The 16,056-nt window shown below is 38.3% G+C and overlaps 1 protein-coding gene across 6 annotated transcripts in view; it reads left to right on the forward strand.

The window, feature by feature from the left end:
• The window catches only part of Rok (Rho associated coiled-coil containing protein kinase), a 63,844-nt gene that overhangs the window by 15,046 nt on the left and 32,742 nt on the right, over positions 1-16,056 (forward strand). For 4 of the 6 annotated variants that reach the window (XR_015536352.1, XM_087353404.1, XM_087353405.1 and 1 more), the window contains 8 exons: positions 287-446; positions 3,640-3,685; positions 4,811-5,047; positions 6,501-6,659; positions 7,314-7,560; positions 11,166-11,402; positions 13,119-13,142; positions 13,687-13,847. Coding sequence is in view for 5 of the 6 variants with exons in the window: in XM_087353404.1 (XP_087209530.1) it covers positions 287-446; positions 3,640-3,685; positions 4,811-5,047; positions 6,501-6,659; positions 7,314-7,560; positions 11,166-11,402; positions 13,119-13,142; positions 13,687-13,847 (1,271 nt within the window). In the remaining variant the exon portion in view is untranslated. The remainder of the gene's footprint in view (positions 1-286; positions 447-3,639; positions 3,686-4,810; positions 5,048-6,500; positions 6,660-7,313; positions 7,561-11,165; positions 11,403-13,118; positions 13,143-13,686; positions 13,848-16,056) is intronic. The other 2 variants (XM_087353406.1, XM_087353408.1) reach the window with 1 other exon arrangement.

Raw genomic sequence — 16,056 nt, forward strand, 5'->3', positions numbered from 1 at the left:
CTTCTTTGAGGAACTGGTAGTTTATAACTCATCACAAAATTTCCTCTTTCCTGTACGTGTAACTTGGATACATTGGAAAGTGGTTTTACAGAGTCTAAAGTGAGGAGTACTAATGAAAGAAACCGTCATGCTGTAACTGGAAATATTGATATTAAGTATTTAATATCTGAAGCAAGGAACAGTACATACCCTGTCTCTCCCATGTACTGCCATAGTGCTTGTTTTGCTGTGTTATTTTCTTGTGTGGTGAGCTTCTGCAAATGATTTGTAACTGTGTGTGTTGCAGGTGTCCCTCCTGTTGTGCCAGAGCTGGCAGGGGATGATGACACAAGTAACTTTGATGATGTGGATAAGGATGAAAGTCCTGAGGAGAACTTCTCCACTCCTAAAGCCTTTGCTGGGAATCACTTGCCTTTTGTTGGGTTCACCTATTCCAGAGATTACCAGTAAGTGTAAATTACTTCACTGTTAGCTCTACAATTTATTTCTGAATTTTAAATACATCATGTCCTTGACATATTACTGACAGAATTTTGTTTATTCAGATCTGTAGAACTTTTAGAATGTAAAATTATCTAAAAGATTGTTTTGATACAGCTACTGAGAGTAACAGTTATGCAGAATAGTGTATTTTGGAAAGGGGGCTGTTCAATCTGAGGACATAATTGCAGACTCTTTAACTGGTAACAGTAATGAAATTTACGAGGTCTGTCCAAAAAGTATCCGACCTTGGGCCGGGAAAACAAAGTTCTGTATCTGGGGGTTACAATACCTAATCCCCTTCAAAGTAGGCCCCTTGTGACTCCACACGCTTAGTCTAGCGGTCCTTCCATCGCTGGAAGCAATTCTGGAAGGATTATTTTGGAATGGTGTGCAGCTGCGCCGTCGCGTTCTGTATGATGTCCTCGCAGCTGTCAAAACGAGCCTTTTAGCGGCGTCTTCATTCTCGGGAACAGCCAGAAATCACAAGGAGCCATGTCAGGAGAGTAGGGAGCCTGGCGAATCTGCGGAATGCCGTGCTTGGCCAGGAAAACCTGGATCAGGTGTGATGAATGAGCTGGGGCGTTGTCATGATGCAGCTGCCAGTTGTGTGTGTCCCACAGCTCCGGTCTCTTGCTCCGAACTGCATCACGAAGATGACGGAGGACTTCTTGGTAGTACTCCTTATTGACAGTTTGGCCTAGTGGTGCGTACTCATGATGCACAACACCCTGGTAATCGAAGAAAACAGTCAGTATCACCTTCACATTGCTCCGAACCTGTTGTGCTTTTTTGGGCCTTGGGGATGTTGGATGCTTCCATTGTGATGACTGGACCTTGGTTTCCGGGTCATGTTCATACACCCACGACTCGTCACCAGTGATCACAGTCTTCAGGAACTCAGGATCCCTGTTGGCGCACTCCAGCATGTCCTGTGCTACCTCAAGGCAGAGTTGTTGCTGCTCCGGCGAAAGCAGCTTGGGCACAAATTTTGCCGCCACTCTTCGCATGCCCAAATCCTCAGTTAAAATCGTGTTTGCGGAACCTCTGCTGATCCCAACCTCATCAGCAATTTTCCGGACGGTCAAACGACGGTCCTCCATGATCAATGTCTGCACTCTGTCAATGACATCAGCATTTCAGCTCGTTGATGGTCTCCTGGAACGCTGGTCACTGTCCGCCGAAATGCGGCCATCTTTAAAGCGGTTGAAGCACTCTTTAATTAGATTAGCCCCCCATTGCATCATCGCTGAAAGCCTGCTGAATTTTGTGGATTGTTTGTGCTTGGGTATCCCCAAGTTTCTGACAAAACTTGATGCAGTATCGCTGCTCCAAGCGTTCCGTCATCTTGAGCGAAACGAGAATGCGACGAACACGTGTTACACCACTTCGCTATCTGGCAGCGACAGACGCATCCGGCGGTGCTGCGAGGAAGCAAAAAATCACGCATGCACATGAAAGTCCCTTCTACCACTATGCTCAGTTTCCGCACCCTTTCGCCATTACTTACCGCGGAAAAAAATAATTTGGACAGACCTCGTATGTTTTGCTTGGGATGTTATCTCTTCTGTCTTCTTGGAGATTTGCCACAGTAGTGTGAATTACCAAGGTAATATGAATCAAATGTTCATGTGTTCTGGACTTGTAAATAACTGGATTGATGTTTTTTGTGTAGCAATGGTAAGTTGGTTAATGATCTAGCAATTTTATGTCAAACAATTGTTGGGGATTAATTTGTTTTGTGGTAGCAGTTTGCTTGTTAGAAACATGGGCGAGCATTGTTAAAAATCCAATGAATCTGAATAGAATTAGCATTTATGTTCGTAAAACGTTACAGGAAGCTTAAGTAGATGGATCAGTGAGTAAAGCGCTGGCTTTTGTGATTTCAAAATGATGACAAATCCAGCTCTGTGACAACTTAAAAAGTTGATCCACATATGGGAAAAGTGTCTCAGATGATGGAACATGATTATCATTTGAAGATTTCTGTCTTCTGGGTTGTTGCGCTGTGTAGTCTGGTGATGTTAACCAATGTTTCAGAGGTCATACTGCCTCTGTCATCAGGGCGATGAATATGCCAATAGGGTTTGTGGGGCTAGGTTTATAGGGCCGGAATGTGAAAGGTGTAGCCTGCCCCGAGCCAATGGGAGCAGGCGTGGGAGTGGACCAATGGGAACGTGTGGGCGAGTGTGGGAGAGGTAGAGAAAGTAAAGAGAGAAAGGTGAGTTCGGTTAGATGGATCCAGGCCCTGATAAGGGCCATGTTAGTGGTCTGGTTGGTTCTGGTGGTGCACTCTTTACTTTCTCTCCCTCTCCCACACTTGCCCACGAGCTCCCATTGGTCCACTCCCACGCCTGCTCCCATTGGCTCGGGGCAGGCTACACCTTTCACATTCTGGCCCTATAAACGTAGCCCCACAAACCCTATTGGCATATTCATCGCCCTGATGACGGAGGCAGTATGACCTCTGAAACGTTGGTTAACATCGACCAGACTACACAGCGCAACAACCCAGAAGACAGAAATCTTTATACTCACTGCTGTGAAAACCTCAAATCTTACATATGATTATCATTTGATAGTTGAAAAATAAATGAACATGAACAGAGAAACTGTGAGATTGATTTAAATGAAAGATTTGAAAATGAAGAAATTTTCTGCTAAAGTGGTATTAAAAGTCTCGGTAAGAATTTTGGAAAACAATTTTTAGCAGTGTTTTTAGGCATGGCAGGTACACTGGAAGCTTGTACTGTGAAAATAACCACACTAAAAGTTTTGACAATTTCCTAATAGAATTAGTCTGGCCATTTAATTGTCAGAACTTACTAAATCATGCAGCTTTCAAGCTGTCACACAGGTGCTTATTATCACATGTTGATTAGCAATTGATTTATCTGCTGAGTAGGTTAATATTGCATTTTGTAATTTGTCTTCTCTTATTACTCATATCCAGTAACTTAGAAGTAATTGTTTCAGGTTGTCGGTGTTGGTCTTCTAGGTATCATGCAAGTAGGCAAACAGGTAGATTCCAATGTTTTGGAGAAACATACTGCCTCCATCTTCAGCCTTGAAGATGGAGGCCGTGTGTTTCTCCAGAATGTTAGTATCTACCTCTAAGTCCACGTGGTGTTGAGAGCCTCAAATATAATATTGTTTCAGGTTGTTGACAGGAAGGAGCATCGCCGACAAACAGGTATTGGATGTGGTGAGTATCATGTGGTCTGCTGTGATGTACTGTGCTTTCAAAGTAATTATTTTATTTTGTTGTAAATAGCTTGAGTTCTTGTGAATTTAGTTTTGCTACTTTTGTCTCTTTCATATACCTTGGGAATATTCATCATGCAAGGTGGACACGGTGAGTGGAAGACAAATATACTTGATATTTCCTTTCTGATAGAGTAGTGGTGAAATCTGACACAAAAGTAACGAATTTTATGCTGTAACTAGGCAACTAGTACTAGTGAGGGCGAAAAAAAAGACCATATTTGACCTTGATCTATCCTCTACCAGTGATGCAAGTTTCAACTTGATCACTTCACTTGGTAGCGGTGGGCGAGTGTTTCTGTACATACGTGTTTTTGCGCTCGGACAGACAATGTCAGATTGCAAAAAATTACAAAAAATTATCTACAGCACTGCTTTCATCAGTGGCAGCATTGTATGCAGGTGTGTGTCAGCTCCGAAGGGAACTATTTCAAGGGCGATCACGGTTACATCATTAGTCTCGTTATTTTTGTCAGGCCTTGTAGCAAAGACTGATGGTGCTACATGAGTGCAATTTATCTGGGTCAGTTTTAGGCATGTTTACATTGGAGCTGCAAAAATATTCCTATTAACTCTGCAGTGTCTGTCTGTCCATTTATTCATCAGTTTGTTCAAAAGTAACAACTCTCTAACTGCTGCATTGATATTTATAAAATTTGTCGAAAATTTTTGCTTGCTTACATTTTCAAACTACTCATACTCCTCTACTTCTGATGTATAAAATTTGACAGTGGAACCATGGTTCCGGAGAACTGTCTGTTTGAAGTGTTTTTCTGTATGTTTCATAATAAAGAAACTGAACAAGGAAGTTGTTTGCTTGCTTTGTGTGTCTGTGTATGTCTTTAGGTCACTGAGGACATTTCCTAGTGTGATGGTAACAATCTCAACTCACCTCCAAGAGAACTAATGTCTTCCTCTGAACTTTTTCCCGAAGCATTAATAACATTAGCCTAGAAAAATTTGGTTATAAAAAGATAGTTTTGATGATAAAAATATTAGTCGTTCAAATTAATGTGAACTGCATTTGTTCATCATGTGTGGTTTCTTTCTTATATTATTTCTACAGAGTATCCCTAACCACATTCTGGGGGCACCAGCATCTAGTAAGACTGCATCAGCCCAGCAAGTAAACCAGCTTGAAGGGCAGCTGGAATGTGAGCGTCTCCTGGTGGAGACTCTAGAAACAAAACAGAGGACATTGCTGTCTCAGCTGGAGGCTGTTACCAGTCGGGAGACTGAGCTGCGAGAAGAGGTGACGATGTTGGAGAAGAACCTCACCATTCTCAAGCATGATCTCAAAGAGGTGAGCATGCATTTTATATTGAAGCAGTCTGTCTTGTATCACATACCACATACTCCAATTATTTATGATGATCTGTCTCCATCAACTTTGTATAACGCATTAATTTTATTAAGACAGCATGTTTCATTGTTTATATCACCATCATTAGGCCTTCAAAAATCTGTTATTTAGATGCAATGTTTGCAGTTTTTAGTTTAAAACAGTGTATCTGTTTTGTAAAATTGTTTTGTTCTAGTTAAACTTGATTAAATATTATATACATTTACAAACGTTAATTATTCAGGGCTGCTGGACCAATCTTTGCTTATGTTTTGGAAGAAGCACTTGAAATATTCCAAGTTTCATTAAGTCTTGATGGGGTAAAATTGTGAATTTAAATGGTTTACTTTATCTAGGAGGATCTGCTGTTGTTTATCAAGGCATGTTTGCATATGTGCTGAATGTTTTTTGTGTAGTATATGGTTTTTTCAGATTGTCACGGAGGTCTGTGTTTGTCATCTGTTGCAGTAGTAAATACTTAAGTCGCAATGGGAAATACTAACATGACTTCACAATACAGGCATACCTCAGATATATTGCGGGCTCGGTTCCAGACCACTGCAATAAAGTGAATATCGCAATAAAGTGCGTCACACGAATGTTTTGGTTTCCCAGTGCATATAAAAGTTATGTTTACACTATACTGTAGTCTATTAAGTGTGCAATAGCATTATATCTAAAAAAACTATGCGAGAATTACCAAAATGTGATACAGAGACACGAAGTGAGCACATGATGTTGGAAAAATTGCGCCGATAGACTTGCTCGATGCGGGGTTGCCACAAACCTTCAATTTGTAAAAAATGCAATATCTGCGAAGCGGAATAAAACGAGGTATGCTTGTGTATTTCCAATTTGATTTGGTGATGATAACTGCTAAAACATTGTAGCCAGGGTTGCAGGATTTAGTATGGTGAAATGTCAGCATTGAAGAAAAAAGCACTGTTTTGTGCTCTGGAAATTATGAATATGACAGTAACATGTGCCTTTTATGTTATGTTTACACTAGTACAAATTTTGCATAATGATCTTTAGGTTATGTTATGTAGGATTTGAGGTTTTCATGGTGGTGAGTCTGAAGACAGCCATCTTTAGATTATGTTACTTTGAGTTTATAAATTTGTCCATTCTTTGTTCAGGTGGAAGGAAAAGAAAGTGAGTAACGAGTTCTTTGCAGAACTTGGTTGTTGAATGATTCAGATTTTGCATGATGTAAAGTAAAAGTTAGTTTGCAAAGAACTTAATACTGGACATGAATAGGCTTAAACAGCATATAAACACACTTCACTTATAAAATGATGAAATTGGATAGCTGTGAGAGGAGACTAAATTTGTGAAAGTTTCATGACAAATGTTCCAAGGTAATGACAGAAAGTGTGCACCAGAATTCAAAAGACCATTGTTTTCCTTTCAGTCACAGAGAAAAGCTGAGAATGAGTCAGAAGTGCGCAGAAAAGCAGAGTCATTTCTTCAAGACTTGAAGAGGAAGTTGGAGGAGGAACAGAACAAGAGGACAAGGGAGATGAACAACAATCAGCAGGTCAATGACAAGATAAATGTGCTGGAGAAGCAGGTATTACAGCTTTCAGTTTTGTGTAATATAATATGAATGCGTGATTTTCTTAGGACTTTGACGAACCTTTGTCCTTATAATAACCTATTCATTATAATTATAATTTACAATGCTTTGTATATATCTGTAGACTGCTCAGCTAAAGGAAACTGAACAACAGACTGATGTACTTTTCCAAAGTCTGATTTTAGTCAGGAGTCAAAATACATGTGTTTTTAAATAATTTTGTGAAAGAATGTATTGCTATAATAGTGAGATAAAAACCTTTGCTAATGTGATAAAATCTCAGAATTGTCTGATGTTCATCTTATCCGATGCCTTGAATGTCTTTCCATAAATAAGACTGTTAGTAAAGTAATTTTAATTCTTCCCTGTTTCCACACATATTCAATTTAATAGAATTTTGTGAGTTTTTATCCTATACTCTTATCAGTTATGCTTCTGATAATGAGTTTTGGTTACGTTTATATTGAGGCTTGTTAAACAATTGCATCCTTAAATGATAATTTTGAACATCTTCCATCAGGACTGTACTTTAGCAAATCTGCACACTTATCTGACTTAATAATTATTCTATATAAACATTGTGGAAGTGAATGTGGTTGGTGATTTTTGAGACACAGTTAAAACATTTGACTTTGTATTTCACTGTAGGTTTCTGACATGCAAGAGAAGCTGAAGGCAGAAGCTGAGGGGTCAACACGATTAAGAAAACAGGTTGCAGAACTTACAGTTGCCAAATCGGCCAGTGAGCAAATACATATGGAGCTTCAGGGAATGTTGTCAACATTGCAACAACAGAGGGATGCTCTGCAGCAAGAGGTGGCAGTCCTTCAGGGTCAGCTTTCGCAGGAGAAAAGCTCACGCACACAGGCGTCTGATCTGCAGCAAGAACTTGAAGGTATTCTGGCCCCCCCCCCCCCCATTAACATTTTAACAGGCATGATTATTATTGTGTAAGATTTGAGGTTTTCACAGCAGTGAGTATGAAGATTTCTGTCTTCTGGGTTGTTGTTTCAGAGGTCATACTGCCTCCGTCATCAGGGCCCTGATGACGGAGGCAGTATAACCTCTGAAACATGGTAAACATCGACCAGACTACACAGTGCAACAACCCAGAAGACAGAAATCTTCATGATTATTGTTAATTAGACTTATTGTCATTTCTTCTTACTTGACGTAATATCTTTTGATAATTTGCATTTCATTTTCCACTTTTCTGTAACATTTTCCAGCGATAAAGTGGTGTCAAATGTTTACTGTTTTATAAGGTACAATACTGCTTTTTATACAGAATTTGCATTGCCTTCTATTTTGCAAACACACTGTCCAGTATGAAGGACAGAAGTGCTGCTTTTGCCTGCTAACTTGATAGTAAGAAAGTCTGTCCACTTCTGTTGATTTTGAGACAGGGTCTACAAAATATTATACCTGATGTTTAGACATACATGAATAACTGTAGGAATCAGTCCAATTTATTTACGAAAAATACCCCCTGTACGAGGTGCGATCGGAAAGTTTCTAGACTGCGCCTATAAAAACCCGTACACTTATCTCAGGTATTAAATTCATCCATCACCCTCAAAGTAGTTCCCCTGGGAGTGACACAACGATCCCAGCGCCGCTGCCAAGCCTGGAAGCATCCCTGGAAATCTTTCTTTGTCAGCCTGTCAAGCACCATCTGCGATTCTGCCTGAATCTCTTCTGTCGTCTCAAATATCCTTCCCTTTAGCTGAATTTTCATCTTTGGGAAGAGGAAGAAGTCACACGGAGTTAAATCCGGCGAATAAGGAGGGTGCGGGATGACGGCCATGGTGTTTGAGGCCAAAAACTGCCGAACTTTGAGGGCGGTGTGCGCTGGCGCGTTGTCATGATGCGTTGCATGTGGAGTTCTTCCTTTAGAATCATCTGACAGGTCCCATAGCCTATCCTAACAATGTCGCACAAGTCGTTGATGGTACGATGTCGATCTTCGTGAATGGCCTGCCGAATCTTCGTAACATTTTTGGGCGTTGTGCTCGAAGATGGTCGTCCAGAACGCTCGTCATCATCGACAGAGGTTTGGCCATTTTTAAAACGTGAATGCCACACGAAAGTTTGTGCACGACCCATTGCGGACTCCCCAAATGCTTGCTTTAGCATTTGATAGGTTTGCGTAGCCGTTTTGGCTAGTCTTTGGCAAAATTTGATTTGTTCATGAAAATCCGCCATTCCGAAATCGCAGGAGGGTCGGTGTAATGCACTACCAAAACGCCCGTAACTAAGAAACAAATGCTAACTCGATGATGCCGGCTGGCACACTGATTCACTATGAATGTAGGGCGCACCCCCTAAAGGCAGAAGCTTGTACTACATCCGGTTCGCCCGCTATTGACACAGTCTGGAAACTTTCCGATCGCACCTCGTATTGGAGAATGACTGGCCAGTTTTCTGATTGACGTTTCATAAAGGCCCTCTTGAGGGTCCACATTTTCCGTCCTTCGAACAGATGTTTCTGCTCGAACACTTTGTGAGCTTTTCTGCATTTTGTGCTTATTTTTCTGACACTGATGGAGTTATTTAGAAATGGGAATTTATGTATGTGCCACAAAACTGCTTTAATACTGGGAAACATAATTTTACAATATTCATAATGATTTGTAACTTTAACAGTTTTTTGGTATACAGTATTTTAGAGGAGATGACTGCATACTGTTAATTTAGGGAGAGACTGTCTGTGGATGAGAAACTAACAACCATGATACTGAGAGATTTAATCTCAGTAAGCTAAATTATGCAGATCTTTGGGAAAATTTTAAGCTGAAATCTCAAATAAGAGCACTCAGAATTTTTGGATTAAATGAAGCAGGACAAATTCTATGGCTGCAAAATTTTAGTAAAATGAATTGAGATGATTTAAATGGTGAAATATGTGAAAGTAGTAGAACTTTCAGAAACAAGAGAGAGAAATATCAGAAAGACAGAATTAATGAGCCTGAAACAGATATTAAGAATAAAAAGCACAGAGACCTGTGTAGTGGCATCAATTAATAAAAAGTAACCACTATAGGAAAGTGGTAAATGATGAGAATGGTTATCACCATGCAGATTCAAAAAAATATTTTGAATAGGTGGAAGAATCACTTCTGTCAGCTGCTGAGTATAAATGAGCTCATGATGTTAGGCAAACTGAAATAAATGCGTCTGTGCCATTAGTACCTAAGAGTAATTCTTTTGACTTAAGGATGTTATTGAAAAGTTGAAAAGGTGTGAATTGCCAATTATTGGTCAGTCTCTTGCAAAATTGATCCAGGAGGGGGGTAATTCAGTATGTTCTGAGATCTACAAGTTTACTTATTCTCTTTGAAGTAAGAAAGAATTTCTAGAGTAATTTAAGAAATCTGTTAATATACACTTATATAAAGGTGAATACATTTGACCATTGTAATTATAAAGTAATGTTACTTGTTATCAACTTTGTATAAAGTTTTGTTAAACATTCTTCTCTCGAGTTTAACTCTGTATCTAGACACACTTTATTTGGATCATCAGTATGCATTTCAATGTAATAAATCTACTACTAATCGAATATTCTGATTTTATCAAATACTGGAGAGAAAAAAAGGGTCAGTGTGACACACATTTATAGACTTTGAGAAGAAGTATAATTATATTATAAGAGAAGTATTGTACGACATTTCCATTGAATTTAGTATATTCATGAAACTGTAGTACCCTTCACCAAATGGCATGCTTCAAGGTATCAGCAAAATCGTACAACATTGCAACATGAACAGTGGACCCTGGATTATTGACAACAGCTAAAAACCAGCAGCATAGGAAAGCTAGCAATTCTGTGCTGTGACTTTAAGCTGTACTGTAAAGGATGAAGTCCTTCCGTGGCCTTGAAGCATGAAATTTGGTGTCAGCTTCTTTAGTTAGACTAATTAAAATGCAATTTGAGAGGTTTTATTCTGTTGTGTATTCAGGTGAAACTGCTGATGATAAACTGTCTGCACACTTTATTCAGAAAGAATTACTTCCAAAAAAATATTTTCTGTGACATGTCTCAACCTTAACAGGTCATCTTCAGGTATAAAGCACTGTGTGTGTAGTATATGTTTCATAAATAGGAACAATGTGCTATACAGATATATATACACATACATTTACATGTGTAGTGACCAATAGTATGGATCTACTGCATGGGTTTCACATAAAGTAAAATGTTTGTCATAACAGAAATATCTGATTGGAATAATTTAAGCTTATATAGATTGCATCCTGAAGTGGTAAAGATTAAAAATATGGAAGTTAAAACATGAAATTACAGTTTTAAACATCTTTCTTGAAGAAAATTAATTTTCAAGTTATGTAAATATCATTGTTAAAAGATAAAGTAGGGTCTGTGATGTTAATATTCTTGTAATATAATTCCTCAATAAAGTCAGGGTGGATTAGAGATGTTAAAATAATACTGCACAGTGTGGAGGACTAGGCTGTTTTCATTGTCTTCATTATTTACAGGTCGCTTGCAGTGTTTGCACGGTGAACTGGAACAGGCTAAGCAACGTGAATTGAAGTTAACTGAAGACAATCGTCAACTGAGTGAGAAAGTGTCATCATTGGAGAAAGAGTGTGCGTCTCTTGGCTTGGAGCTAAAGGCCTCTGAGAACAGGTATCAGCAGGAGGTGCGCGCTCATGAGGAGACTGAACGTAGTCGCATGGTTAGCAAGGAGGAAGCAAACCTTGAAGTAGTTAAAGGTGAGAGGAGCATTACTGAATTAGTAAGGATGACACAAACAAAAGAATGTAAGTGTAATAACTCTTGTGAGATATGAGGTTGTCATGGTGGTGGTGGTTTGTTGTGCCATGTAATCTGGTAGAAGTTTACCAAAGTTTCAGTGGTTCTTGCTGCAAAATCATCAAAGAGATCACCGTGATAATATAGGCATTTAGCACCTCTGAAACATCAGTAAACTTCTACCAGGGTACATGGTACAACAACCCAAAAGACAGCCATCATCAGTAACAATTCTTGTTCATCCCTTTCTGTATTGTTTAGATTTATATTTTATAAAAATGTTTATATCCTCTGTGCATTTTCATTTATGGTCATGTAGAGTATGGAAAAGTAACAAATTGACATAAACAGTTTCCTTGGTTACAGCACTGTCTGCACCATCTTGTACATGATATTATAATGGAAAATTACCATAATGACTTATGACATTGCAGGAGCCTAAACAAATTATAGGAACAATAAATTTGTAATATCAGGGTTCCTGCGACACTGGACAGATAAGGGATAGAGTTCTGTGCAGTGCAGACAGAAAGTATTTATGTAAGATTTGAGGTTTTCACAACAGTGAGTATGAAGATTTCTGTCTTCTGGGTTGTTGCGCTGTGTAGTCTGGTCGATGTTAACCAAGGTTTCAGAGGTCATACTGCCTCCGTCATCAGGGCGATGAAGTATTAGTTCTCCAGCCATATCAACGTTGCACTAACTAACTAACTCCCTGGTAGCAGAACCCGCAGTTTCAACACTGACAATACCAAAGCCCGCCACCTTCACTATCCTCACTATGCTAGGTGACGCGTACAATTCACACAGCTTCTTGTTATGCAGTATTCTAAATTTCCCATTTATTTCATCCCTCCTGGGTCCAAATATCTTATTTTCAAACAGTTGTAATCTTCGTTCTTCCTTCAAAGTAAGAGACCATGTTTCAGAACCATACAAGACAATTGGCAAAATTATTGTTTTATTTATCCTGATCTTCACTGTTTTGGTTAGTAAATGAGATTATATAGTTTTTGAGTTGAATAAAAACGAGCATTCCCCAGTTATATTCTACTCTTAATTTCATGATGGACCTCATATCTATTTGTTGTTGTTCCCAGATACTTACATTTTGAAACATTTTCAAATGATGTGTTATTTATAATTATGTTTACCATTGTTACTGATGTTGATCCCGTATTTTGTCCATGTATTTAGTTTTGTCTACATTTATTTCTAGGCCTATTTCCTTGCTAGCTTGGAGAGTTTCTGCATTCTTGCTTATGGTACCCATACCATCCCCCAGCAAATTGACCATCAGCATAGGCAAGTACCTTGTACACACCATTCAATTCGAGCTCTTCCTGATTCCCTCTGATCTTCCTGATGACATGTTCTTGAGCAAAATCAAAAAGCATTGAGGATAAAGCATCTCTTTGTTTGAGGCCATTGTGCACTGGGAAGGGATCTGACAGAAGGTTACCAATACAAACTCTACTAGATGCATCTTCCATACACATCTTAATTAACCTAACAAGTTTCTTTGGTATTCCAAACTCAATTAAAATACTGTACATTACTTCTCTTCTGAGTCATATGCCCCAATATACTCGCATTGCACACTGAACATATTTTGATTGTTATCTTGCTATATATGTAATTAAAATAGGTGTTTTCCAATTTCCATTTTACTGCAGGTCGAATGGATTGTATTTTTAAAGGTAAGTTACTATTATATTTTCTTTAGCATTCTTAATTATTATATTAGTTTTGTACTGTGTGATCTGTCATAGAACTCAGGATAGTTGGAATCTATTTAACAAAATCCATCTACTTGTTAAAACAATGAAAAATTAATGGTAAAAGTCAGTGTGTACACAAAGCACATATTATCTAATTCCTTTGTTTCTGAGTCAGGCAGTGACCTGATTCATACGCAGGTCTGTATCCCAGAATGTTGTTACTAGTAGCAACCAGTGCCTGCTTTGTAATGAGGAGGTCTTAGGTTCAAGTCTTGGCCGAGAGTTTAGCTGTTTTTAGTTTTTTGTGATTTTGCTCAGTCCATTCAGGCAAATGCCAGGATAGCAGTCGGATAAAGTTGTTGTGTAGTTTTTTCATATTTAGGCCCTTGTGTGCAGGCAGTGTCTTCAATTTGAGGTCTTACATTAAGGTACATATCAAGTAGAATTTTTAATATCCATTTGCCAAAATTTGAATTTAGGCATTTGGGTGTTGTAATACTAGTCATGTTTCTGCTTCATACAGCTCTGCAAACAAAGCTGAATGAGGAAAAGAGTGCTCGTCAGAAGGCTGACCTTCAGTGCCAAGAGAAAGAGAGACAGATGTCCATGTTGTCAGTTGACTATCGACAGATCCAGCAGCGGTTACAGAAACTGGAAGGAGAACATCGGCAGGAAAATGAAAAGGTATGGGCCTTTTGCAGCATCAATTTCATTGCCAGTTTAACATGCAAACACTCATGTTAGGGTGCGAATGTTGAATGACATCTTTACCTGGAGTTCAGAGATTCTGATGTACAGGAATTAATTTTTTTATGTGAATATTTGGATGTACTGACATACTAGCTTAACCTCTTGTTCCATATTTCACTTACAAACTAACATAGGTTTGCTAGCAGATTGATATTGTTTTTATTTTCAACAAGTTAAGAAATCATGCATTTCTTCTCATTAGAATTTGAGCTTTGTAAGAGGCCTGGAAATTCCTCACTCAGGCACTTCCATGCCCATCATTGCTTCTGTGTTTTCATGTAAAGTGTCCATTGTTGTCTAGTTTTAATCAAAATTTAAATGGCACGACAGGTTTTAATAAAACTGCCCAGATAAAAATTCATGAAAATCTCTTCAGCCATTCATGAGTTTCTGCTTGTTTACAAATCGATGGACGGACAGCATGAATATTGAATGTATTGGTTGTAGTAATGAGTTGAGTGAACTTCAGAGAAGTTAAGTATCTTTATGTTATTATATTTTCCGTTAAGTGAGATTCAGGTAAAGCAGATTCATGTCACTCAACCTTTCTTCAAGATATTTTATTTTTATTATAATGCCAGGCAGGAAATATTATGTTTCTGTTAACTTGAAAGACAACACTGTTTACCTACATGAGTGATTGATATTGTGTAACATAAAAATCCTGAAAATTTGCTGATTTGTGTGATGTTCACAGGCAAGTTTCCTGACCAACATATTTTTTGGAACAGCACATTGCAATCACTTGTTAAAACAAAAACCACCTAAGAACCTAAGAACTTATAATTATGCTTGTTGTAGGTTCAGTCATATCTGTCCCCCCTATTTTGATTAAGAGTGCATATATTACCAGAATGAACATATACCTGATTCCTTGATGCTCTAAAGGTGAAGCAAATGGTTTGTTAGGAAGGGTTGGTCAGTGGAGTGGGCTCATACAGGAACAAAACGTATACTGAACACTTTCATTATTTTCAATATATTATAATGACTGTGGGAAAATATCAGAAACTACATCAAAATTTCAGCGAAAGAGAAACTAGGATACTACAGGAGAAAGCAAAATAAACCGTGGTTTGATGAAGAATGTTCAAAATTAATAGAGCGAAGGAAGCAAACAAAATTTCAATGGTTGCAGGACCCAAACAAAACAAATGCGGATAATCTATGTAACGTGAGATGTGAAGCTAGTAGAACCTTTAGGAATAAGAAAAGGGAATACCTGAAGGGCAAAATTGCTGAACTTGAGACAAATAATAAGGAAAAAAAATATCAGAGACCTGTACAGAGGCATTAATAACTTTAAGAAAGGATATCAACCTCAGATTAATTTGGTAAAGGATGATAATGGCAATTTGCTTGCAGATCCAATAAAAATTGTGAATTGTGAAGAGAGAAGTGCTATATAATATTCTTATTGAATTTGGTATACCAAAGAAGCTAGTGAGTCTAATAAAAATGTGCTTAAATGAAACCTGTAGCAAAATTCGAGTAGGTAAATATGTATCTGAGACATTCTTCATCAAGAACGGTCTAAAACAAGGAATGCTTTGTCTCCCTTGCTCTTTAACTTTGCACTAGAATATGCCATCAGGAAAGTCCAAGATAGGCAGGAGGGTTTGCAGTTGAATGGAAAACATCAGCTATTGGCAAATACTGATGATGTTAATTTATTGGGAGATGACATAAATACAATAATGAGGAACACAGAAGTTTTACTAGAGGCTAGTAGACAGGTGGGGCTAGAAGTAAACTCAGAAAAAACTAAGTACCTGTTTGTATCTCGTTGTCAGCAGACAGGCGATCTTAGGGTGGCTAAGAAATCCTTTGAATGTGTGACAAAGTTCAAATATCTAGGAACAACAATAACAAATCAAAATGATACTCATGAGGAAGTTAGGAGGTGACTAAATTCTGGAAATGCTTGCTACTTCTCAGTTCAAAATATTTTGTCTTCCTGTCTGATTTCTAACAACTTGAAAATTAAAGTATACAAAACAATAATTTTGCCTGTTGTTTTGTATGGGTGCGAAACATGGTCTCTCACTCAGAGGGAGGAACACAGATTGCAGGTGTCTGAGAATAGGGTGGAAGGGTAAGGATTAAGACTAAATGAAGTTGTTAACTGTAATTGTTAGTTATC

Source organism: Zootermopsis nevadensis, unplaced genomic scaffold (genome assembly GCF_977971745.1).
Source record: "Zootermopsis nevadensis isolate Lab colony 2312 unplaced genomic scaffold, Znev_1.0 Znev_ptg000022l, whole genome shotgun sequence".
NCBI classification, from domain to species: domain Eukaryota; kingdom Metazoa; phylum Arthropoda; class Insecta; order Blattodea; family Termopsidae; genus Zootermopsis; species Zootermopsis nevadensis.